This window comes from Procambarus clarkii, chromosome 78, assembly GCF_040958095.1.
Source record: "Procambarus clarkii isolate CNS0578487 chromosome 78, FALCON_Pclarkii_2.0, whole genome shotgun sequence".
In the NCBI taxonomy this organism is placed as follows: domain Eukaryota; kingdom Metazoa; phylum Arthropoda; class Malacostraca; order Decapoda; family Cambaridae; genus Procambarus; species Procambarus clarkii.
Window position 1 is genome coordinate 21,471,557 of NC_091227.1, and position 24,121 is coordinate 21,495,677.

Sequence of the window (24,121 nt, forward strand, 5' to 3'; positions counted from 1 at the left end):
TCACGTGCAAATTATATTCTCACAAATATATTACAGAAAATCATAAAGTTGCGCAGAAAGAATTTTTGCTTATATTTTATGCAACAATATACTAAATAAATTATATAAAAAACTGATTGAACATTTGGGTACGTTTGTGTTATCAAACATAGCGGTTGATAACTCAGCTTATACAATAACTGATGACAGTTTTGGTGAAGAGACTTATTCACTACTATATGAGTCAGCTGGTAAAGTAAATACAAAAACAACTTTGAAATAAAGTACCTGTGGAACAAGTTGACAACAAAAACCATAATATAAAATATGGAGGACTCAACTGTACTATACAGCATGCAGTGCGTTGGTTCTCATTGCTTAGTAACGAGTTACAGGTTGTGGAGCCATTCACCTCTACACCTGTAGGTCTGATTGTGGGTGTTGATCCATGTACCTTCCTGTAGCCCTGACTGTGGGTGTTGATCCATATACCTTCCTGGAGTCCTGGCTGTGGGTGTTGATCCATATACCTTCCTGTAGCCCTGACTGTGGGTGTTGATCCATATACCTTCCTGTAGTCCTGGCTGTGGGTGTTGATCCATGTACCTTCCTGTAGTCCTGGCTGTGGGTGTTGATCCATGTACCTTCCTGTAGCCCTGATTGTGGGTGTTGATCCATGTACCTTCCTGTAGTCCTGGCTGTGGGTGTTGATCCATATACCTTCCTGTGGTCCTGGCTGTGGGTGTTGATCCATATACCTTCCTGTGGTCCTGGCTGTGGGTGTTGATCCATATACCTTCCTGTGGTCCTGGCTGTGGGTGTTGATCCATATACCTTCCTGTGGTCCTGGCTGTGGGTGTTGATCCATATACCTTCCTGTGGTCCTGGCTGTGGGTGTTGATCCATATACCTTCCTGTGGTCCTGGCTGTGGGTGTTGATCCATATACCTTCCTGTGGTCCTGGCTGTGGGTGTTGATCCATGTACCTTCCTGTAGTCCTGGCTGTGGGTGTTGATCCATGTACCTTCCTGTAGTCCTGGCTGTGGGTGTTGATCCCTATACCTTCCTGTAGTCCTGGCTGTGGGTGTTGATCCCTATACCTTCCTGTAGTCCTGACTGTGGGTGTTGATCCATGTACCTTCCTGTAGTCCTGACTGTGGGTGTTGATCCATGTACCTTCCTGTAGTCCTGGCTGTGGGTGTTGATCCATGTACCTTCCTGTAGTCCTGGCTGTGGGTGTTGATCCCTATACCTTCCTGTAGTCCTGGCTGTGGGTGTTGATCCCTATACCTTCCTGTAGTCCTGACTGTGGGTGTTGATCCATGTACCTTCCTGTAGTCCTGACTGTGGGTGTTGATCCATATACCTTCCTGTAGTCCTGACTGTGGGTGTTGATCCATGTACCTTCCTGTAGTCCTGGCTGTGGGTGTTGATCCATGTACCTTCCTGTGGTCCTGACTGTGGGTGTTGATCCATATACCTTCCTGTAGTCCTGGCTGTGGGTGTTGATCCATATACCTTCCTGTAGTCCTGGCTGTGGGTGTTGATCCATATACCTTCCTGTAGTCCTGGCTGTGGGTGTTGATCCATATACCTTCCTGTGGTCCTGGCTGTGAGTGTTAAAGTTATGGTCTTCCCTATGGTTTACTCTCCTCAGCTCCAAGGTCATGATTGACTGAGAAGGACCATTACCCCAGAGCTTACATTTCCTTACCAGAATCCTCTCCATAAGTGTCATTGTTATTGTATCCATTTTCAACATTTCCATTTCCAGGCCGGTTATTTCCATGATTTATATGTAGATTATTTTAATTTCTGTTATCGTCATCATTATTCTTATTATTATCATCACTTCCATTATGTTCAGTCTGGTCACTTGAGTTATTTCCATTATTGAAACCTTCATTATGTCCATTATCGTTACCTCCATTATGTCCATTATTGTTATGTCCGTTATCGTTACCTCCATTATGTACATTATTGTTATGTCCATTATGTTCATTATTGTTATGTCCATTTTGTCCATCATTGTCATCTCCATTATTGTTATGTCCATTATTGTTATGTCCATTATTGTTATGTCCATTTTGTCCATCATTGTCATCTCCATTATTGTTATGTCCATTATGGCCATTATTGTTATGTCCATTATTGTTATGTCCATTATTGTTATGTCCATTATTGTTATGTCCATTATGTCCATCATTGTCATCTCCATTATTGTTATGTCCATTATGTCCATCATTGTCATCTCCATCATTGTCATCTCCATTATTGTTATGTCCATTATGTCCATCATTGTCATCTCCATTATTGTTATGTCCATCATGTCCAGTATTTTCACCTCCATTATTGCCACCTCCATTATGTCCATTATTGCCACCTCCATTATGTCCATTATTGCCACCTCCATGATTTCCATGTCCATTATTTCCTGGAGGACCTTTAGGCCCTGGAGACCCTTTAGGGCCCATGGGTCCTGTAGGGCCCGTGGGTCCTGGAGGGCCCATGTGTCCTTCATTTCCTTGTGGTCCTTGCGGTCCTTGCGGTCCTTGTGATCCTTGTGGTCCTCCAGGTCCTGGAGGACCTGGAGGGCCTTGAGATCCTGGATGGCCATCAGCACCAGGACGCCCCGGGGCTCCATCAGCACCGTTAGTGCCATTTGCACCTGAAGGTCCTGCAGGACCAGGGGGGCCAGCAGGTCCTGGATGACCTGGATGTCCTCGTTCCCCGTGAGCCCCGTCCCTGCCAGGTGCCCCGTCCTTGCCGTTAGTACCGTTGGTGCCTGGAATACCGTCCTTGCCTGGAGAGCCGTCCTTACCTGGATGACCAGGCATGCCTCGAGCACCGTCCTTACCGTCTTTACCGGGAGCACCGTCTGTGCCGTTAATTCCGTTAGTACCGTTGGTACCGTTGGTACCGTTGGTGCCGTTGGTGCCTGGAATGCCGTCCTTGCCTGGAGTACCGGGAACGCCGTCTTTACCGTCATGACCAGACGGACCTGGTTTACCATGGTGACCATCAGACCCAGAAGGACCAGTAGGTCCAGGGGGACCAGGAGGACCAGGGGGACCTGGGGGACCCGCCACATCATGCGGTTTATCATGCGTTCCATGACCTGTAAATGAAATATACAATAGTAAACTCGCCTTCAGTGTATATTTCATAATATATCTTTAAAGTATTCTGTTGTTAATTGTTTACGTGGTTATGTGTCATTTATGTTCTTTAATATAAGTGGAAATGATGAACATAATATATTATACTCTTCAATATATTCTTTAATACATTGATGTGGAAATCAAACACGAAGACACGGGATATGGGACACATCGGTTGAGAGGCGGGACCAAAGAGCCAAAGCTCAACCCCCGCAAGCACAATTAGGTGAGTACAATTAGGTGAGTACATCAACACGGAGGAGTGTTATGAGACCGTATCAATAAGATGCGGTGTGATAAAAAAAACAAGTAATTGGAATCAAAGCCAAATATAATCCCAAGGATTATTAGACAGGCAACGAAAGATCATTTTAATTTTGCTACAAAGGGGCAAATAGTTACTCTGATTCCTCACAAGAAAAAACATAAAAGGATTGAAAAAATGATGACGGCGGTAATCTACAACCAATTTGAAAATTACGATAGACCTAAACAGTATTATGATAATAGAAATGGAGTAACTCATTAAGAAAGCAGTTTGCTTTTGTTTGCTCTTGAGAGCAAACATGACCGTAATAGAGGGAATTCAACTATATGAAAATTGGGTTGGAAAACGTTAAGCCCATCAGGAAGAGAGCAAACACGCTGAGTAAGCCTAATGGAGATAGCACAGATGAACATTTTGACAATATTTTTATGAGGCAACACGAAAATTTGATGACTTCCCAGGTAAAATTTCACCTGATTTTAACACACGGAGAGGCTGACATAGAAAAATACGATTTTATAATGCACATATGAAAAAAGTGATAATTTGAATATTTATTACATGTAATAGAAATCCATTAATAAACAATAGGAGAGTGAAACAAAAAGAATAGGACTGTGCATAGGGGATTACCAACAAATCAGAGTATATTCTCTGATTTGAATGTAACAAATATTTTCTAGGGAGAATATAACAAATCATTATATTCTCCCTAGGGTGAATATAATCAGCAAATTTAAAACGGGCTTAAATATGCATAGGAAATAATGCTTTTAGGCAAAAGGACATTCATGTAAAAAATAATGAAAGCTAACCACAGTAACTGCAGAAGAGTGGAATGAGTACATAAAAGTTAGAAGTGAAGCAGAGAGTGACACAGAGTCCCAGGCAAAAAACTTCTACACAGCTACCCAGAGCTCCCAGTGAATCTGGAAGACCAGAATACGAAAGACTCAGATAATCAGAGATGATTAAAGAGGAGATCAGACAAGAATTGGGAGGGACTAGATAATAAGAAGGTTACTATGAAAACTTAATCTTTCATTGGATACTGATAAGGTAGTTGCAACATCAGCCGGTTTGCTTACTGGACTCAACTCATCACAAGAAAATAGTTAATTTACTTTAACCTAAGGTTTGGCTAAATAGTTGAATAGCTTTATCAATCTTAATATAAAGGCTTTCAGAAAGCTAAATAGAACCTATATAAGATCTGCCCCTTTAATATGCATTTTCAGCAATGGAATCCCCATCCAAAGAATATATATATAATTAGGCAAGAAACCTTGTGTGGTAAAGGTTGTGTCGGAGCTGAGAGGACTCGACCTGACCACCTTGGAGGAAAGAGCAGTGGTGGTCCTTTTCTCATCAAAACTAATCTGCTGACAGGCTCTAGGTATACTAGACTCTAGGTATACTAGGATCTAGGTATATTAGGCTCTATGTATAATAGACTCATGGATAAGTGGCATAAATTGCAAGGAATAACTAAATTGATTCAAATCACGTTATTGGAAGAGACAAGATGTAGGAGATACATGATCCCTATGTACAAAATATTAGGGAGTTTACAGGACAAACTATTTGGCTCGGGCGTTCACGAACACCGGTGCAAATTAGGCACCCGAATGAGAGAGTGATATATATTTGTTTTTGTCAATAAATAGATGGAATGCATTAACAAGACTAATTGTTGAAGCACACTATTCACTGCTTAAAGTGCAGATATGACAGAAGCAACAGGGCTGAGTAACTTGTATAATACAGGATAGAAGGTTGAGAGTTGGTGCCCGAGAGCTGAAGCTTTGAAAAGAGCAGCTAGTTGTGTACACACAAACACACACACACACACACACACACACACACACACACATACACACACACACACACACACACACACTTAGGAGTTACTTACAGCATTTTTCTCCTCTTGCGCATCCCTTGGCTTTAATCTTCTTACACTTGTATTTCTTGGGGTGACACTGTCCGCGCATCTCCTTGCAAGCGTTGCCTCCTTCTCCATATCCGTCTCTGTCGTCACCTTCATCTCTGGTGTCATGGCGACCAGCTCTCAGCTTCCTCACTTTATTTTGGGGATTTTTCAGTTTATGTGTAATGTGTTTCTTAATTGCCTTATTCTTATTTGTCCTGAACTGCTTCCTCTTTCTCCCTGTTTTTCTTTCTCTACTAGCTTTGATTTTTGTAGCTTCGCTTTTCTCTATAAAAATGAGAAATAATAAGTACATTAATATAGAGAAGACTCATTCGGATTAAAGTAGTGGTTTTCATTCTGAAGTATCAACAAAATCGTCCGCCTCATTCCCTTCTCACACGCCCTCTTTAAAACCTAGTCTAAGACCTGAGAAAAGTTTCATTCGTACGTCATCACTGATCTTTAACCAAATCTATTCCAACCTTACCTAATCAAACCTAACCCAACCTAATCAAATTAAGAGATAACATTTTGGTCTTTATTTACGATATGCACAAGAATCGAAAACAGAAAAAGAACGAAGCACAGTTCAAGAAAAGCTTGAACGTAATTAGTTGTGGGCCGTGTGGTAACCAAACAACAGCCAAATGTTTCATTAAGAAAACTAGGCAGCGCGTTACTGGAGGAATTCAGACTGTGTTCGAGCTGTACGCCTGTAAGCACGCGGTCTAGAAAAGACAGTCGCAGACCTCTGTTGTTCCTTTTTTTTATATATGACCTGGAAAAGACTTATGACACCACTTGGGGATACAATATTTTATCCCAACTCCATTTTTTTGGTCTTTGTCGCAGAGGCTTCCTTCTAAGCTATCAGTTCGTTTAAAGAGAGACTTGGCACCACTGTCTGACTCTTTTCAACAATATGAAGGTGTTTCCCAAAGTAGTGTTCTGAATACTACTAATTTTCCTAGTTTCCCTAAATGGTCTTCTTATTTTCCACTGGCATTTTCTCTGCCTTTTGTGTTGATCTCAATCTGCTGTCGGGGTGATTTCCACCAATACCAGATCTAACTCGCAATTGATTCCGTTTCGTCCTGGGCCACCAATCATAGCTTCAAGTTCTCTATGACTAAAACTTGTGATATGACCTTTACTGGGAAGCAGATCGTTTTTCGTACGCCCTGGTCGCTTTATGGTAATCCCCTTCTGTATAAAGATTCTGCTATACTTTTGGGGTTTATCTTTGACACTCGCTTGCCTTGGTCACCACATATATCTTATCTCTGAATGCTCTAAGGCACTTATCTAACTTAGTCTTGTCTCATACTTCCTGGGGAGCTGAAAGAAGCATGATCCTCTGTTAGCACTCTTTCAATCGTGCTATGTAAACTTGATTATGGCTACCCTACCTACTCCTCTACCTCCTCTTAGTTCCTTCGTCGTCTTGATGCTCTGCACCATACTGGGTTCCGTCTCAGCTCTGGTGCCCCTCTTGCATCTCCTACCTAGAGCATGTATATTTAAACCAACAATCTGTCTCTACAGGATCGTCGTAATCATTACTGCTTTCGATACCTCGCACGATGCCTGCAGTATCCTCACACTCGTTTGTGCCGTGGTATTAGTGTTACCCCTCATATAGGCCCTGTTCCCTTTCACCACCTTCCTTTTTCTGTACCGATGTCTCACTTTTAGGATTCCCTCTCGGTTCAAATTTGTTATATCTTTCCTCGTATTCTTCCATTCCTTGCCACCATGAAGGATTCCACTTGCAAAATTTTGTAAGATCTTGACCCATATGTTAAAAGCTTCTACTCCTTCTACAGTTAAAGGTTTTTCCTTTAACCCTTTTCTTCGCACTCCGACTACTGATGTTCTCACAAAATCATTATAAAATGCACACAATGTTTTTAACCAGTTAGCCACATGTAAAATAAAAAAAATGCAATTTTGTTTTTAACAGTAATTAGTAAATTGAAATAGGTAATAAATATATACTCTTGTTATATTTCATTAAAATTATCAGCCAATAATGATTAACCCTGCTGCTCTACACGTCTATTGTCTAATTTTTATCCCTGTTGAGCCTTAAGAGTGTCAGCCAGGTAGGGGGTTCCCTGAGATTACTGGTAATCTTCCGTAATTTGCTCTGAGGTTCATAGAACCCTGCGAAAAATATCACCTTAGGTTGACTAACAGTTTTTTAGACTTGTTGGTGGCATGAAGCAAAACATCTCTAATTAGGAATTACATCCCGGCTCCAGTAACCTGTGGTGCTAATAACTAGTTCTTTAATGCTTCCGACACGCTACCAAAAGTATTCGGACATTTGTCTAAAAGAAACTTAGAAATGGACGTTAAAGCCTCACCGCGTGATGGAGTGTTAATGCAGCAGACGTCATCTTGCCCCCGGCAGCCATGTTGAGAAGAGGTGACGTCACAGGTTTTGGCGGGAACACATCTCCCGCCAGCCGCCTCACAGTCCCTCTTGCCGCCCTGCATGAACAACGGTTACTAATCCTTTTCCTTTACACACATTTACTTTGTAATAACTGACATCTCATGTTTAATCATCTAATTTTATTGTCAGCGAATATTGTTGATTAAATGTAATTATTTTACGAACTGTATATAGAAGAGTGAGTGTAGTGCCTTTGTGTCCAGCGCTTGAGTGAAGAATGTAAACCTGTTAAGGTTGTCTCGCAGGCATATTGACTATATACCCCAAAGTTAGAATTGTGTATCCCACAGTAGCAATAATGATTCATTTTGTCGGGGGATAGGTAGTCTTTGTATATATGTTTATATCGAGGTCCACCCCAGTGTCGAATTACTGAACTCCCAAAATGCAACCCCCCACAGCAAGCTGACTTAACTCCTAGGTGCCTATTTACTGCTAGGTGAACAGATGCATTAGGTGAGAGGAAACGTGGCCAACTATGTCTGTCCTACCAGGGATTTGAATCAGGAATTCCCGATTATGTGTCGCGAACGAACTCGACTATACTCCTTGTGTACTGATATGTTGGTTTTAATAGTGCTTCATTTATTTATTTATTTATTTATTTATTTATTTATTTATTTATATATATATATACAAGAAGGTACATCGGGGTTGTAAGGATACATAGTATAGTAATTACAATCTTATAAAGCCACTAGTACGCGCAGCGTTTCGGGCAGAAACTGACTTTGTTTCATCTTTGGTAACAGTGGGATGTGCGTGTTATTAGCTTAAAGGTTAAAAGTTTATCAGTGGAATAACCTCGATCTCTTGCGATTTCAAGTATCTCCGAGCATGAGACGTTTCTTTTGCTACATTAAAACGTTTTGATTCAGCTCTTGTCTTAAAAACGTGTTACTTCGACAAAGGATCAAACCGTTTCTGATACCTCATTTTGAAGACATCACCATGGAATTTAGTATATTCCTTTCGTCCTTCAAGAAGGCGTATTAGTTTAAACTTTCGTTCTTTTTGTGGCAAGTGCTTCCCTGTTGCACAGTTGAAAACTTGATCTGGTCTGATAGAGCAAAAGTATTATGATTAACATTAATGAAACTGACCATCTTCACAATGCACTCATTAGCCTTTGTTACAACGTCCGAAAACTGGTGATGTAGGATATACTCAGAATTTTCAGTAATTCCACAGATTTCCATTTAATTTCAGTAAATCAATGGAAAACATTTATTGAATGTTTCATGCTTGATTATATCTCTCAGAGTTGTCTCAGGGGATATTTTAGAGTACATTGTTGTTGTTTAGGTTAACTGCTAGCATTAATCACAGGGTGATGAGAGGTGAAGCCTTCATGAGTTTTATACAAGAACCAAAAGAAACCCAAGATAATTATATCTAGTTGATTCTAAAGGAAAGAAAACAAATAATCACTCAAAGTATTAAATCTATAATTCTCTGATAATACTAAATTGATGAACGCGACCTGCGAAAGTTGACACAAACCAGGACATTGGTTCGATGTCCATCCTGCTCTAGAGATTTTCCCATACTTAAGGCAGACATTATATACAATTAAACTAATTTAGAACACGGTACAAAATAAAGTAGAAACGTTGGGTGGGACCAGCCAGTGGACTCACCTGCGCCTGCGTAGACACCGTCGCCAGCACCAGCACCAGCAGCCACAACGCTCTCACCTCCACCATCGTGATCTTAGCGCAGGAGTCACAAGTGATGTGCCTGATTGTGTAGCTGTCTTATATGAGGCTAGAGGGAGAGAGAGCACACCACGTGGGCGGACGCCAGTACTGCGTTGCAGGTGTTGGCTAAGTGGGCCACGCCTCACGAAGCAAACAATGTATTGAATGGAAATGTTCTGTCAGTAACCTCGTTATATATTCAGCATTAAAGATTTACTTGTTGATATATATGTGGGTAGTCGAGTTTGACAATGGTTGTCACTGTTACACGTGGATTACTCTCAATGGAGATTTTAGACGGATTATTTCCAGTAGTTTATCTTAGACGTGGATTACTTCCAGTAGTTTATCTTAGACGTGGATTACCTTCAGTCTATTATTTGGGGAAGTAGATTACCTCAAGTTGTTTATTTTGGGAGGTGGATTACCTTGGTGGTCTATGTCAGACACTCGTTACCTTCACTGGTATGTTATACCAGACGTGTTCTTTACCTGTAATGGTTTATTTTGGACGTGCATTGCCTTCGTCATTTTATATAAGACATAATTTATTTTAGTGGTTTATACTGGATGCACATTACCCTCAGTGGTGTTTACCAGAGGGAAGTGCTCAGCATTGTAAATTACCAGTGGGAAGTGCTCAGCATTATAAATTACCAGAGGGAAGTGCTCAGCATTATAAATTACCAGAGGGAAGTGCTCAGCATTATTAATTACCAGAGGGAAGTGCTCAGCATTATTAATTACCAGTGGGAAGTGCTCAGCATTATTAATTACCAGAGGGAAGTGCTCAGCATTATTAATTACCAGTGGGAAGTGCTCAGCATTATAAATTACCAGAGGGAAGTGCTCAGCATTATAAATTACCAGTGGGAAGTGCTCAGCATTATTAATTACCAGAGGGAAGTGCTCAGCATTATTAATTACCAGAGGGAAGTGCTCAGCATTATTAATTACCAGTGGGAAGTGCTCAGCATTATAAATTACCAGAGGGAAGTGCTCAGCATTATAAATTACCAGTGGGAAGTGCTCAGCATTATTAATTACCAGAGGGAAGTGCTCAGCATTATTAATTACCAGAGGGAAGTGCTCAGCATTATTAATTACCAAAGGGAAGTGCTCAGCATTATTAATTACCAAAGGGAAGTGCTCAGCATTGTAAATTACCAGTGGGAAGTGCTCGGCATTATAAATTACCAGTGGGAAGTGCTCAGCATTATTAATTACCAGAGGAAAGTGCTCAGCATTATTAATTACCAGAGGGAAGTGCTCAGCATTATTAATTACCAGAGGGAAGTGCTCAGCATTATTAATTACCAGAGGGAAGTGCTCAGCATTATTAATTACCAAAGGGAAGTGCTCAGCATTATTAATTACCAAAGGGAAGTGCTCAGCATTGTAAATTACCAGTGGGAAGTGCTCGGCATTATAAATTACCAGTGGGAAGTGCTCAGCATTATTAATTACCAGTGGGAAGTGCTCAGCATTGTAAATTACCAGAGGGAAGTGCTCAGCATTGTAAATTACCAGTGGGAAGTGCTCAGCATTGTAAATTACCAGAGGGAAGTGCTCAGCATTGTAAATTACCAGAGGGAAGTGCTCAGCATTGTAAATTACCAGAGGGAAGTGCTCAGCATTGTAAATTACCAGAGGGAAGTGCTCAGCATTGTAAATTACCAGAGGGAAGTACTCAGAACTAGAAATGACCAGAGAGACACGCTCAGTATTAGAAATAACCTGAGGGGCATGCTACCTACCTTGAGGCTACCTTGAGGTGCTTCCGGGGCTTAGTGTCCCCGCGGCCCGGTCGTCGACCAGGGCTCTGCTCAGCAATAGAATTGAAGAAGGGGGAAGCGCTCAACATTAGAAATGGATAATTCAACTCATCGGGCATTTTTAATTTAAAATTCTATATGATATATTGCATAGTTTCTAGCAGATATTTAAACAATCATGAAACGCAGAAAACAAATGGCTCTTAAAGATTTGAATGATATATACCGTTGTTGAAGTTATTCAGAAGAAGGTCCTTCAGACTGTTGTGAGAGGCAGGAAAAGAGAAAGTAAGAAAATGTTGATAAAATCTTTCATTTGAAGAATGACAGTCGCAACGCCTTGATCAGTAAACATATAGATATGAAGATAATCAAAACACATCACACGAAAACGCAAATACAGATTACAAGTTTTACACAAGTACAGATTACAAGATAACAAGCAAAGGGAGTCGTCTTATGAAGGTTGCGGCGCCTTAAGTGGTCGAAGGATATAGTAACCATGGCTCACTGCTCCTGTGGAAACTCAACATTATGCGGCAAGTTTTGCAACTGTTGTTTCTGGATAGACGTGCGATCCGCGCTTACCTGCATCAACCACACAACCTTCTTGTCAGTTGATTGATTAATTGTTGTAACAATGTATCGTCATATTCTTTAGTTTGTTGTAATATGATTAAAGAGCTATAACTACAATATTTACTAACTGAAAAATTATATATTATCTAGTTACAGAAGTACTAAGTGTTAAGAATTCGAACTCTGTTATAGGAATGTGAACTAATCAATTGGTGTTTACTGATTTGTTGTTGTATGTTCTAGTGAGACTACAAGCCAGTTAACGCCATTAACAATGCATCCTTGGTACAAACACCTATTTGTAATAACAACGTCAAGTTTATTTGTCATTAGGATTGATGTAGTGGTCCCGGGCGCCGTTTCTGTCTAAGGCCAGGTGTCCGCGGCTGAGATGACTAATGGAAGAATTGTCAAAGGAGATTTTTTCTCTTGGGCACTTATACAAAACAGACTATCCAATACACAAGACATCAGTAGGCGCTAGTTTGTATTTCACCTTTGTTCTTGGAACCAGTTGGTAACACGTCCACCGCCTGACAGTTGTGGTGTGCAAGGAGTACGTCCGTGCACATCAGCAGTTAGTCTGCGAATGATGGCAGTTCAACTTACAAGAAAGTTGCATTTCGCTCGTATGCAATTTGGACTGCCTTTGAGCAGCCTGAGGGCAGCAATATTCCGGGAACATCAACTAAATTTCGGAGACTTGAGGCAAAATGAAATTCACACCAGTTACTCCATCTATCATCATTCTATTATGTAGGAAGTACTGCACGTCTATGGGTCATCCAATAAGGTTACAAGACTTTTACATGTTACCACTGCTAGGCTTAGGCTCGGCTACAAGTACCTCTGGGAATTTGTAACATCTGCTGATGTAGATTTGACTAAATGTAAACTCTGTCAGCAGAACTATTCGCATACTTTGCGTCATTATATTATGGAATGTAAAAAAATCGTGGAATTTAGAGATAACACCATCACTGGTGTCCAAGAAATGTGTAAGTACTTCATTCATAATGATGTGCTGCCCGAAATCTTAGCGAAGTATCCAAAATTTGCTTACTGTAGGTAATGCATGCACATGACTGTAAAGCTGCCGCCCAGTTGGGTGGGTGTGGAGCAAGACTAGTAACTGTGTGACTCATCACAGATGTAAACAAGTGCCTTGTATAGTGACTGTTGTGAGCCTCTTGTTGAATCACTTGTGACACAAAATAATTTTGTTGTATGTATTTGTGTGGGTGATTAAATATGTATGTGTATGTACATATGTATACGTATGTATATGTACATGTATGCATGAGTATGTGTACATGTATATATAACATTAATAATTTTGTAACTAGCGTAAAATATTGTTATTTGCTTAGCTAAACGAACTAGAGGGTTCAGTTCCTGAACCGATTATGTGCCTCTGTAACCCTTTACACCACCGTCCACGGGTTGGGTATGGGGTGCATAATAAATTAATTGAATTTCGTTACGTAAGGGCAAAAATTGTACTAGAAAATGGAAGCGTTTATTGGGTAATTTATTGGTCTCTTTGACATTGTTAATAAACTGATATCCAAACTCAATTTTTAGCCTAGTATATGTCTTCATTATGTTGGTTCAAAGACGAAACAAAGTGATATTTTAACATTTCACACATATGTTTTTGGATTATTATATTTATATGTCAATTATAATGGCTATTGCACATCTGTCAACACAACATTAATTCTAGTAAATTTGAAACATCCACAATGCGACAAGTTCGAATTCCTGACTGGGTTTTAAATTAATCCTAATGTTATTTAGGATTAATTATTAGGATAATCTAATGGATTAGGATTATTAGGATAATCTAATGTCTAATATATTTTATCGATGGATATTTTCCCACAACTCCCATATTGACCACCAGTCTAGATGTAAGACTTCGTGTACCATCATAGCAACTATAACATGGATACTGTTACGGGCTGACATCTTGGAAGGAATGTAAGGATAATAAAATATGGGTTCTGTGCAAGTTATGTACTCTCAAAATGTATTAAGAGCAGGGGTAAAGTTTAACAAAAGATATGTTTCACATTTGAAGTATTGTCATAATTACTTATAACACAGGCGATGAAACAGTTGCCCCTTAGTTATTATTTGATCTATAAGCTGCCATTGCAGCAGTTAATATATAAAGTTATGACCTAATAAGAATTATTTTAAAGTGACTCATTCAGTCTTGGATGAAACAATTTAACCCGACTTGATACATCAGCGTATAATACCATTATATTAGCCAGTTGATACATTATCTGATAAAGCAAGTTATGCAACATTAATTTATGAATAGTTTTAGGTCTATCAGCTGGTGACCTGATTGACCATAATCCGTCACATACAAAACGTGAGGCTGATTAGTTACCAATAATAAGATCTAAAGTGCTCGTTGTATTTGTCATATAATGTCAACATGTATCAGGATTATTTTGGTGCTATTTTAAAAGTTATTATCTCAGCAAATTCTGTAGCTTAAGCATGGTGAGCAGCGTCTTCCTCATATGATTTACTGAATGTTATCGTTGGTCCATGTACCTTTTATAGCAGACTTGACTGTGGGTGTTGATCCAAATACCTACAGTTCAATCACTTTAGTTATACGATTTTGATTTGCTGAGTGAGAAGGAAAATTTCTATAGTTTACATGTATTATTTTCCAACCTTTTCTCCTTTATCTTCATTTTTACCTGGAGGACCAGTTGCTCCTTCGTCTCCTTTAGGTCCCGGAGCACCAGTAGCGCCTTCAGGTCCTGGAGGACCTTGAGAACCATTAAATCCTTGTAGTCCTTGATCTCCTTTGTCACCTTTATCTCCTTTTGGTCCTTGAGGTCCAGTAGGTCCTTCTGGCCCTTGAGCACCAGTAGCTCCTTCTGACCCTTTTGGTCCAGTAGCTCCTTTGTTCCCATGTTTTCCTGGAAGTCCTTCAGGACCTTGGGGTCCTTCAGGTCCCTGTGGCCCTTGGGGTCCTGAAGGTCCTTCTGGTCCAACAGATCCTTTTGAACCTTCAGGGCCTGGAGGGCCTTGAAGCCCTTGTTGACCATCAGAACCATTATGACCTGGGGTTCCGTCAGAACCCTTTGCGCCTGGAGGGCCTTGAGGACCTTGAGGACCTGTATGTCCTCTATGTCCCGTGTGTCCAGGAGCACCATCCTTACCAGGAGCTCCGTCTTTCCCAGGAATACCATCTCTTCCATTAGTACCATTGGTGCCTGGAATACCGTTGGTGCCTGGAGACCCGTCCTTGCCTGGAGCACCGGTCATGCCCGGAGCACCGTCTTTACCGTCCTTACCGGGTGCACCATTTAAGCCGTTTGTACCATCCTTGCCAGGAAGGCCGTCCTTGCCTGGCGTACCGTCCAGTCCTTTAGGACCGACCATACCAGGAGCGCCATCCTTGCCTGGAGGACCGGCCACTCCAGGAGAGCCATCTTTGCCTGAAGCACCGGCCATGCCTGGATCACCTTTTGCACCTGGAGTACCGTCTTTACCAGGCACTCCATCTTTTGCGGGAGGACCTGGAGGACCTAGAGGACCTGAAGAACCCTTAGGACCCGCAGGACCTGCAGGACCTGGCTTACAGATTGTCCATGAACTCCAGGTTTGCCTGGGAGACCTGGGGGACCTGGGGGACCAGGAGGACCCGGCGGTCCACCCGACCCATGATACGTTCCTTCACCTGCAAGTAAAATTTGAAACAGTAAACTGGCGCCTTCAATGCATAGTTCGTAAATGTCATAAAACGATTGTATTATTAAAGATATACACGGTAATGTGTTATTAATGGTGCTTTATTTTTACATGTGGAAATGTATGTTGTGAGACTTATCTGACTGTATGAAGGTGTGCTGTGAGACCAAGCTGACATCGATATGGTGTTGTATCTGATATCAGTATGAAGTTGTATTGTGAGATCTAACTGATATCATTAAGGATATGTTGTAATTGCTATCATCAATAATGTGGTCTGTTGTGAGACCTATTATCATAACCTCACGGGCCACATTTTCTCATAATCCACTCATACAAAACAGGACCTTAGAGATATATCTTACTGTTGAATATCAATGTTATGCTTCCGTTTGTAGAACTTATTAAAGATTTTCTGATCTCATAAAAAGTTTACCTGTGTTAGCACGAAAGGTTAAAACAGGAACACAATCAAGCCACTTGCTTACGCTCGGACATGGAAGTTAACACGAGTCGGGGAAATAATTTCCCGAGCAGTTAAATTAGATAAAAATAATAGCGACCTAAAATGAATGATAAACAAAATTTAACATCTAATGAAAAAAGGTAATCTTAGTAGATACATAGGCGGTCAAGCAATAAATATGAAAAGCAAAATCAAAGTTTTGACAATCAAAAATGCAAAGTTGAAACCTAAAGTATTTTGTTCAGCTATTTAAAACGAAGACGTGGAAAGGTCAGGACACCTGAAGACAATCACGTGTCACTAGATAGAAAAGACGAAATGAGCATATAATAAACAAAAGCAAAACTTTGTAACTTTAGTCAACACCGGAGGTACTGGAACCAAGAATTACACACTAACAGAAATCGTCTAGAAAAATACAGGTTAATAAAACTCGAAACGCGGGTTTACAAGGAGACGTTCCTGTCTCACTAACGGACGAGCCTTGTCCGGGATGGTGTTTGAAGAGCGACTGAAGGAACTGAACCTGACGACACTAGAAAAAAGGAGAGAAGTGGGAGATATGATAGAAACATATAAAATACTTAGGGGGATTGACAGAGTGTAAGTAGACGAAATGTTCACACTGAATACTAACATAACAAGGGAATATGGGTGGAAGTTTAAAATCCAGATAAGTCACAGAGATGTTAAGAAGTTTTCTTTTAATGTGAGAGTAATGGGAAAATGGAATGAACTTAAGCAGCAGCCTGTGGAAGCAAACACTATTCATAATTTTAAAGTTAAATATGATAGGGAAATAGGACAGGAGTCATTGCTATACACAACCGATGGCTAGAAAGGCGAGACCCAAGAGTCAATGCTCGATCCTGGAGGCACAAATAGGTGAGTACACACAAACACACACACTTAGGAGTTACTTACAGCATTTTTCTCCTCTTGCGCATCCCTTGGCTTTAATCTTCTTACACTTGTATTTCTTGGGGTGACACTGTCCGCCCATCTCCTTGCAAGCGTTGCCTCCTTCTCCATATCCGTCTCTGTCGTCACCTTCATCTCTGGTGTCAGGATTATCAGCTCTCAGCTTCCTCACTTTCACTTGGGAGTCCTTCAGCTTGTATTCTTTCTTGCTAATTCTCTTCCTCCTATTTGTCTTGAGTTGCTCTCTCTTTCTATATTTCTTTGCTTCTCTATTCTCTGTATATTTTTGAGGAATGTAAAACAAGCAAAAGAAGATTTGTATAAACAGGTGGCAAAGTGAGCTCAGGATTATCACATCGAAAGGTGAAGGCAAGTTGTTGTTGTTTTAGATTCAGCTACTCAGAACAAAATGTTCCAAGTAGCACCGGCTATAGTGAGCCCGCAAATGAAGGCAAGTCTCAAGCTTGCGTGTATATGTGTGGCAGAGCGCCTCACATTGCATTCATCATTAGACGTCGTTATGATGATGATCAATGATGGACTCCACGTGAGCCACGTCTGCCAGACATATACTGTAAACGCAATCTCTTTGAATCTTGTTTAGAACATTGTTTACAGCAGCTTTTAAACATGTGAGAGGCATTATTAAAAGACCCTCTTATTTATTAATAATTTATACAAGTCACTGAAGCGACTTGTATAAATTATTGATGTGAATTTGAAGTGTGGGGACGAGGTAGTTTTGTTAATTAAAATGAAATACTACAGCAAGAGAATTTGTAATTATTACTATACTTCTTTAAAGTAGTATAGTAATACTGTAAAGTAGTATAGTAATATAGTTATACTACTTTAACTACTATACTTCTTTATTACTATACTACTTTTATACTTACTGGATATATCACTATTATATCTTACTATGGATATATGGTAATACATCTTTATAGATATCTTACATAGTAAAATATATTACTGTAGAATTGACAGATAGATTACTCTATCTTTTAACTCCAAAAGTAACAATCTCTGGAAGATTTACTGAGTTGTGGCTTGATTTAATCTATTGTGCCTCATCATTACAACAAAATATAAGTCTTGGAATATATCCTCACCGCGTGTTAAAGTGTTGATGCAGCAGACTGCATTTTTCTCCTCGCAGCCATGTTGAGAAGGTGTGACGTCACAGGTTTTGGCGGGAACACATCTCCCGCCAGCCGCCTTGCAGTCACTCTTGACGCCCTGCACATACAGTTATTTACTAAAAAAAGAACTTCTAATTATACAAAATTACATATTTGTTTATATTATCTTTCCATGGGTAGCACAAGCAGAATATGTTAATTGATCTGAACATAGAACCTGACGTCTACTGTAAGAGTGTTGAGGGAATTGTTTGCTAGAACCTGTCACTGAATGTTTGCTACTGCTTAAAGTAGCTTCAGAGTATATCACTATGCTTAGTTTTACTTATAAGAATGTGAGTGAAAGCAGGTTTCTTGGATGTGTCAATTTCGGAAAAGAATGATGGCTTTCACACATCAGTGTTCACGTAGCATAGGACTGCTTTAATGTTAGCAGTGAGTGACTGGAACAGGCAACAATGTTCCTGGAGGCCAGGTTTTTGGTGGCTAGCCTCATTAGACTTTGTAGGATTAATTGGGATTTTATTGGGAGTCTCAGGGTTGGCCCAGTGCCCCCCCCCCCACCCCTAAAGTGGGAACGGCTCCAATGCCCCTCCTTCATGAAAACTGTAGTGAAATATTTTGCATTAACTCCATAGATTTTAGCATTAAATATTTGTCAACCTATATCTATAGGCAGCACAAAACGTCCACCAGACTGTGCGACACAGTGGTTGCAAGGATCAGGTTGGGTTACCGTTACCTGTGGTAGGTGGCTGCAGGTGACGGATCTCCCAATCCTGAGCACTCCAGTTGCAAATTCTGTGAGTAGGAACTGCGGCATGATCTCCCACACTACATCACCGAATGCCCAGTTAATAGACCTTTCAGACCAGTTGGCATGAGGTACCTGGAGCTTTGCAATTACTCTATTCACTCTCGTATTCTTGTAGATATCCTCACAGTGTACCCAAAATTTGCCAGTGCAGGCTACTAAATATATGGCCCTGTATGACTAACCATCCTGCGAGATGGGGACTTTTATTACCACTGCTACCTTATTCACTCTTGTGTTGATGATATCCTCAAAATGCATCCGGAGTCTGCCAGCGCAGACTGCCTATCACATTCCTCTGTATGATTAACCATCCTGTGTGATGGGGAATTTTTAGCATCACCTAGTTAGCTTTTTTGACGCACTGTACGCCACTTCATATAATCTAGGGTAGCTGCACTAATGCAGATGTACCTCATGTATCAATAAAAAAATCAGATATTGACTTTCAAATCCTATGTTCTGATTTGCATTCTGAGTGCAACCTTTTTACAATGATAAGTATGGTGTGTATGAAAAATGGTTACAGTGATGGGGGGATGGGGAGGGTGCGTGTGTGTACAATAAAGGAAATGAGAAGGGCATATGTGTGCTGGGAGGGTGGAGACGAGGAGGGCGTTTGTGACCACCACCAACCACTTTGAACGTAACACAATGTTGTCATTGAAGAAGTACATCGGTGATGTATTTTCACTCTTCTTCAATGACCTGTCTGCTTAATGCCATACATGAGGGGACTCTCCCTGACTTCCCTTCAATCGGCTTTTCCAACATAAATGGCAAGTTCTGTGTGAATTATGTTTACTAAGCCCTATGTAGACTAGGCATTGTTTTTTGTCAAGTTTTTGCTTCTGCAATCTTGTCAGGCCTTATTGCTCTGTTTAGCCCTCAACTGGTCTCCATCTTATAAAGTGACTATACGAGAGTTTTCTGGATATTTCAACCCTCCTGTGTAGAAGGTACATTTTGTAACTATGTGTCCTATAGTACAAACATTGACGTACTAAGCAATTAGTAGAACTTTGTACTGTTCAATTCATAGTCCAAAAAATGAAGCTAAAAAACAAAGCTAAATATTCCTAGGCATATTATAGCATATGTATTAGGCCTCAGATATCGTATATTAGGTCTAGGAAGGTTAGATTAGATTAGATTAGTTTGTCTTTGCAACATAGAAAATCTTTTCCGGTTTATCCAAATTCAATAGTACCGATTTATTCGTTCTAATTGGGTTGTACGTCTCTATATTACTATGGTCCTCATCATTACTATAAGTACTACCAAAACAGGATGGGCTGAATCTTTTGTGTGTAATAGAGAGCAAATAGAAATACAAAACCGAAGGGGAAATAATATTATTTGATTTGCTTTCAGATAAAGCCATATAATTCAGAATGAATGCTTGACAATTCAATTCACAGCCAACAGTGATCATTAGTAAATTAAAACTGTATATTTGTCTTGGATAATTTGAAGTCGAATAAAATATATATCCACTTAATTTGATTAATCTTTTAGCTAATTCGATCCAGTGTAAGACATAATTATTTAGCTGGTGAATACAAGATGGTTCAGATAACGAAATGTAACGACTAAATTACGAGACGTGTCTTTATTCCCCGGGATATAGTTTACATCGAGGTAACAAGTATATTAACCAACCGAAGCCTCATAACACTTACTGGTACATCAACAAGTCTGTGAACTAACCGACCAAAGCCTAATAACGTTTGGTGGCACTTGAACAAGTCTGAGCACTAACCTGTACATGTGACGATAGCACCGCCAGCAGCGGCAGCAGCAATAGGCTCGCCCTCACCGCCATCTTTCATGGTTCTGTAGTCAAGTGTACGGCTGAACGGTAAATATTGCGTTTATATACGTCTGGTACACACAAATAGCTCGCACAAGTGTTCGATTAGCCGAACATGGAAAGCAGCTTTATCTTGATGTAAAATACATAACGTTCTGTCACGACATTTCAGTTCAAACGAAAATAAGAGCTGTATTTTTGGCATCAGATATAAATAGCTAATCTGCCAATATTTCTTTCAAAATTTGTTCATTTCCAATGATATTAACAAATTATATTGAGAACGTGAATTTCTAACTTAGACCTTTATTTATACCACTTCTGATTATGTTTGTGGGGACCCTTTGCCTCGGAAAAAACGAATATACACCTTGGGTAGCCATTTGGGACTCCCACCTGCGTTACATAATGTCTTATCTTACCAAACCTCGCTTTATTAATCTATATTAAACAAGATTGGTTGCATTGAAGGTACAAAATTAATTTTCACTTGCTATAAGTTCATCAAACTGCTCGGATGATGGGCAGCTACCAAAACTTTAATCTGAATTTTTCCCCTGTTTTGCAACACCGAGGCGCTGGGAAAGGTATGTTGAAGCTGCGTGGGTTCTTATTGTTTCGATGAGTCTAGAACTGTCAGAAAACTCTTGGCACTTTGATCCCAGTCACGAAGAGTCTCCAATGAGACAATATTTTGCTGGTGATCCAGATCTCTGTACTTACAAGACTTGGTTGATTCTCTAATGGGTGGCCACACCACCTGGATGCCCAATACTGAAGTCACTGTTGGTGTCAGCCAAGGCCAATTTCCACATGTAGTCCGACACCAACTATCTGCTGAGTGCACTCCAATTCCGTTTAAAGAGACCAACAGAGTTGCAGGACACTAGAAAACAGAGCTCGCTGCTGGATACCCATCTGTAGTAAGCTCTTCCTAATTTCATTAACTTCGCTGTGCCTCGAGTTCGAGTCCTCTATGCTGTGGCAAAGCAAGCAATATTGACAATACCTCTCAGACTCTTCCATACAGCAAATATACCTGTATTTGGTGTCCATTGAGGCAGCAAAGGGGGAGAACCGTTGCAGTATAGAGGGACTGTAGTCTGAAATGTGTGGCTCTTGCTGATTGTGAGAGATAGATCTCTCAACGCACACATTTATTGCTTGGATTAGTGCTTGCAAGATACAACTTTGTTGCAGATAATGAGTCACAATAACGTGGCTAAAAAATGTTGACCAAACCACCCATACTAGAAATCGAAGAGACGACGACGTATTGATCCGTCCTGGACCATTATCAAGTCGATTGTGTTAATGGTCCTGTTATCAGGATGGACCGAAACGTCGTCGTCTCCTCAATTTCTAGTGTGTGGTTTGGTCAACATACAACTTTCTTATTTAATATCCAAAGTGTATCAGGTTAGGTATCTATGGATTCGTTTTGATATGAGTAGTCCAGAGAGATTATCGGTTTTGACCTGGGTCATCTGGATCTGTTGCAATAGAGTCGCAACAGCTTCAAGACCAGGCCTGGGGTACCAGTACCATGGGGATACCCAGCAAGGGAGGGGGTGGGGGGGAGAATGTTGCTACAGAGTGTAGTGGGAGGGTCAGTAGAGGCCTCCCCTCACAAGGACCATTGGTTTGGTGATCACAGAACCCCTCATTCCCCTCCAGAGACAGTCTCTCTCCTGGTGAGACGCTGTGGAACTAACCATAATGGAACAGGCCTATGCATGTGATTGGTCGACAGGTGATGACGTCAAAGAATCCTGGAGGGCACGTAAAGTACCCCTGGGCTTCATTCGGTCGAAGACTCTCCTGGAGGAGGATAGCCTAATGAGCTCCAAGGCATGGCCCCTTTGTCCTAAGTCCTCAGAATAACAGTTTACCTAAACACTAGTACTATTCCATATCCGAATCAATGGGTAGTACAGGTATCTGGTGTTCATTAGAACAAAAATAGCAGTGTGAAATACCTGTGAAAGAGAGAGATGTGATTTCATAGAAAGGAGAGATAGAGGTGAAATCTCAGTTTAACCGGCATAAGAAGAGCCAGTTCCTCGTGTTAGTATCATATCTTAAATCACATTGGTAAGACTCAGTGTCACGTAGGACTCTTAGAGGAAGTGATTGTCAGCACAGCAGTGAAGCATCATTAGTGACAGTCAACTGTGAAAAATCCAAAGAAGTAGTGTGAAAGATTTTGACGGTAGGAGAACTCGTGGAGGTCGTGCTATCAGGGTTGAGTAGAGGAGATAACCGCTCGCCTGTACGTGCATGTGTTCATGCGTTCTACAGTCGCGCGGAAAAGTGGAAAAGTGTGGGGAAAGTGTGCTGCTTCTTTTCTCAGGAAGTGGGTTAATGTCCCCAGCATTCTTATAGACTGTTCAGTGTGGGGTTATGATTACGCTAGGGCTATTGATGGTCGTGTCAAGGTGATTGGCCAGCTCGCGTGGTACAACCAAATTACTCCTGGATTTACTTTGTCGTCGGGAAAGATGGAGGTATGAGCTTGATTCAACATTGTGGATTCAATGTTTAGCTCCCTCGCATAAGAAGATCGACAATCGTACGAAGGCGCCTTAATCATCGTCGAGGGAGTATGAATGGTGTTTTTGAATGTAAGTACAAAACCCGGGTTAACTAATTGTTGATGTGTACATATTAAATTTTGATCAGTAATTACCCAATCCCGGATCAATCAGAGTATATCTCGCAACAAGTTTTTTGTGTGTGTTTGGATTTAGTGAGACTGTGAAGTGTTAAACTGTCAACTCTGGGAGGAGTGACAGTTAACCTTTGAGTGTCGCAACACTGAATATAGATTCGGTGTTATCAGATGGATTCATTATATGTTATAATGGACCCATCCATTACCTGCTATATTTGCTTGCAAGCAAGTTGTAACACGAACGACTTATGTATTGAAGGGTGCGGATATTGCTTGTGGCAGCAGAAGGCTGTGCTGACCTTCATCCCCACCTGGAATACCTGGACCTAGGTGTCCTGCTCACGCCTAGGGGGTGTATTTGTTTGTTCGGTGGTTGTGACCTGCAAAAGAGTCCTCTTGTAGTGTGGTCCTCCAGGTTAGCTTAGCATTTTAAAAGCACCGAATCACTTTCTGTGGTTAAGTGTTCAATAAACCCTTGAACTATATGTTTAACACTTCTCTAACCCTGTACATGGAGGACAGAAGAAAATGTATATATGCTGGTTAGCATTGTAAATGTCTGGCCACATCTGTGGTAGAAAATAATAATAATAAAAAAAACTGGTCTTGGTGCGGTTGTATGCAACTTCAGGTCTTCATTAATTCTTATGTTCGGTAAGTACTCTCTAACTAGCTATTTGCCAGAAATAAACGCTTTGGTTATCAA

The 24,121-nt window shown here is 40.7% G+C and overlaps 1 protein-coding gene across 1 annotated transcript; it reads right to left on the bottom strand.

The window, feature by feature from the left end:
• On the bottom strand, positions 1–20,783 carry LOC138349614 (collagen alpha-1(I) chain-like). Its single transcript, XM_069314388.1, has 9 exons — positions 20,691–20,783; positions 18,085–18,211; positions 16,973–17,245; positions 14,549–15,571; positions 12,353–12,439; positions 9,443–9,542; positions 7,711–7,837; positions 5,324–5,626; positions 1–3,097 (listed from the first exon to the last, which is right to left on the bottom strand). Exons 4-9 carry the CDS (start codon positions 15,343–15,345, stop codon positions 1,788–1,790), a joined length of 2,724 nt encoding a protein of 907 aa, XP_069170489.1. The 5' UTR covers positions 15,346–15,571; positions 16,973–17,245; positions 18,085–18,211; positions 20,691–20,783; the 3' UTR covers positions 1–1,787.
• Positions 20,784–24,121: the final 3,338 nt, after the last annotated feature.

What these genes read in the sequence shown, in the direction of transcription:
- LOC138349614 (XM_069314388.1), bottom strand. Translation starts at nt 15,345, where the DNA reads ATGGCCGGTGCTTCAGGCAAAGATGGCTCTCCTGGAGTGGCCGGTCCT. An exon ending in AACTGGTTCCAAGAACAAAG is followed by an intron (nt 9,543 to 12,352) that starts GTGAAATACAAA and finishes CTACACAATCAG; the next exon opens with GCACATCACTTGTGACTCCT. An exon ending in CGCAAGAGGAGAAAAATGCT is followed by an intron (nt 3,098 to 5,323) that starts GTAAGTAACTCC and finishes TTTCATTTACAG; the next exon opens with GTCATGGAACGCATGATAAA.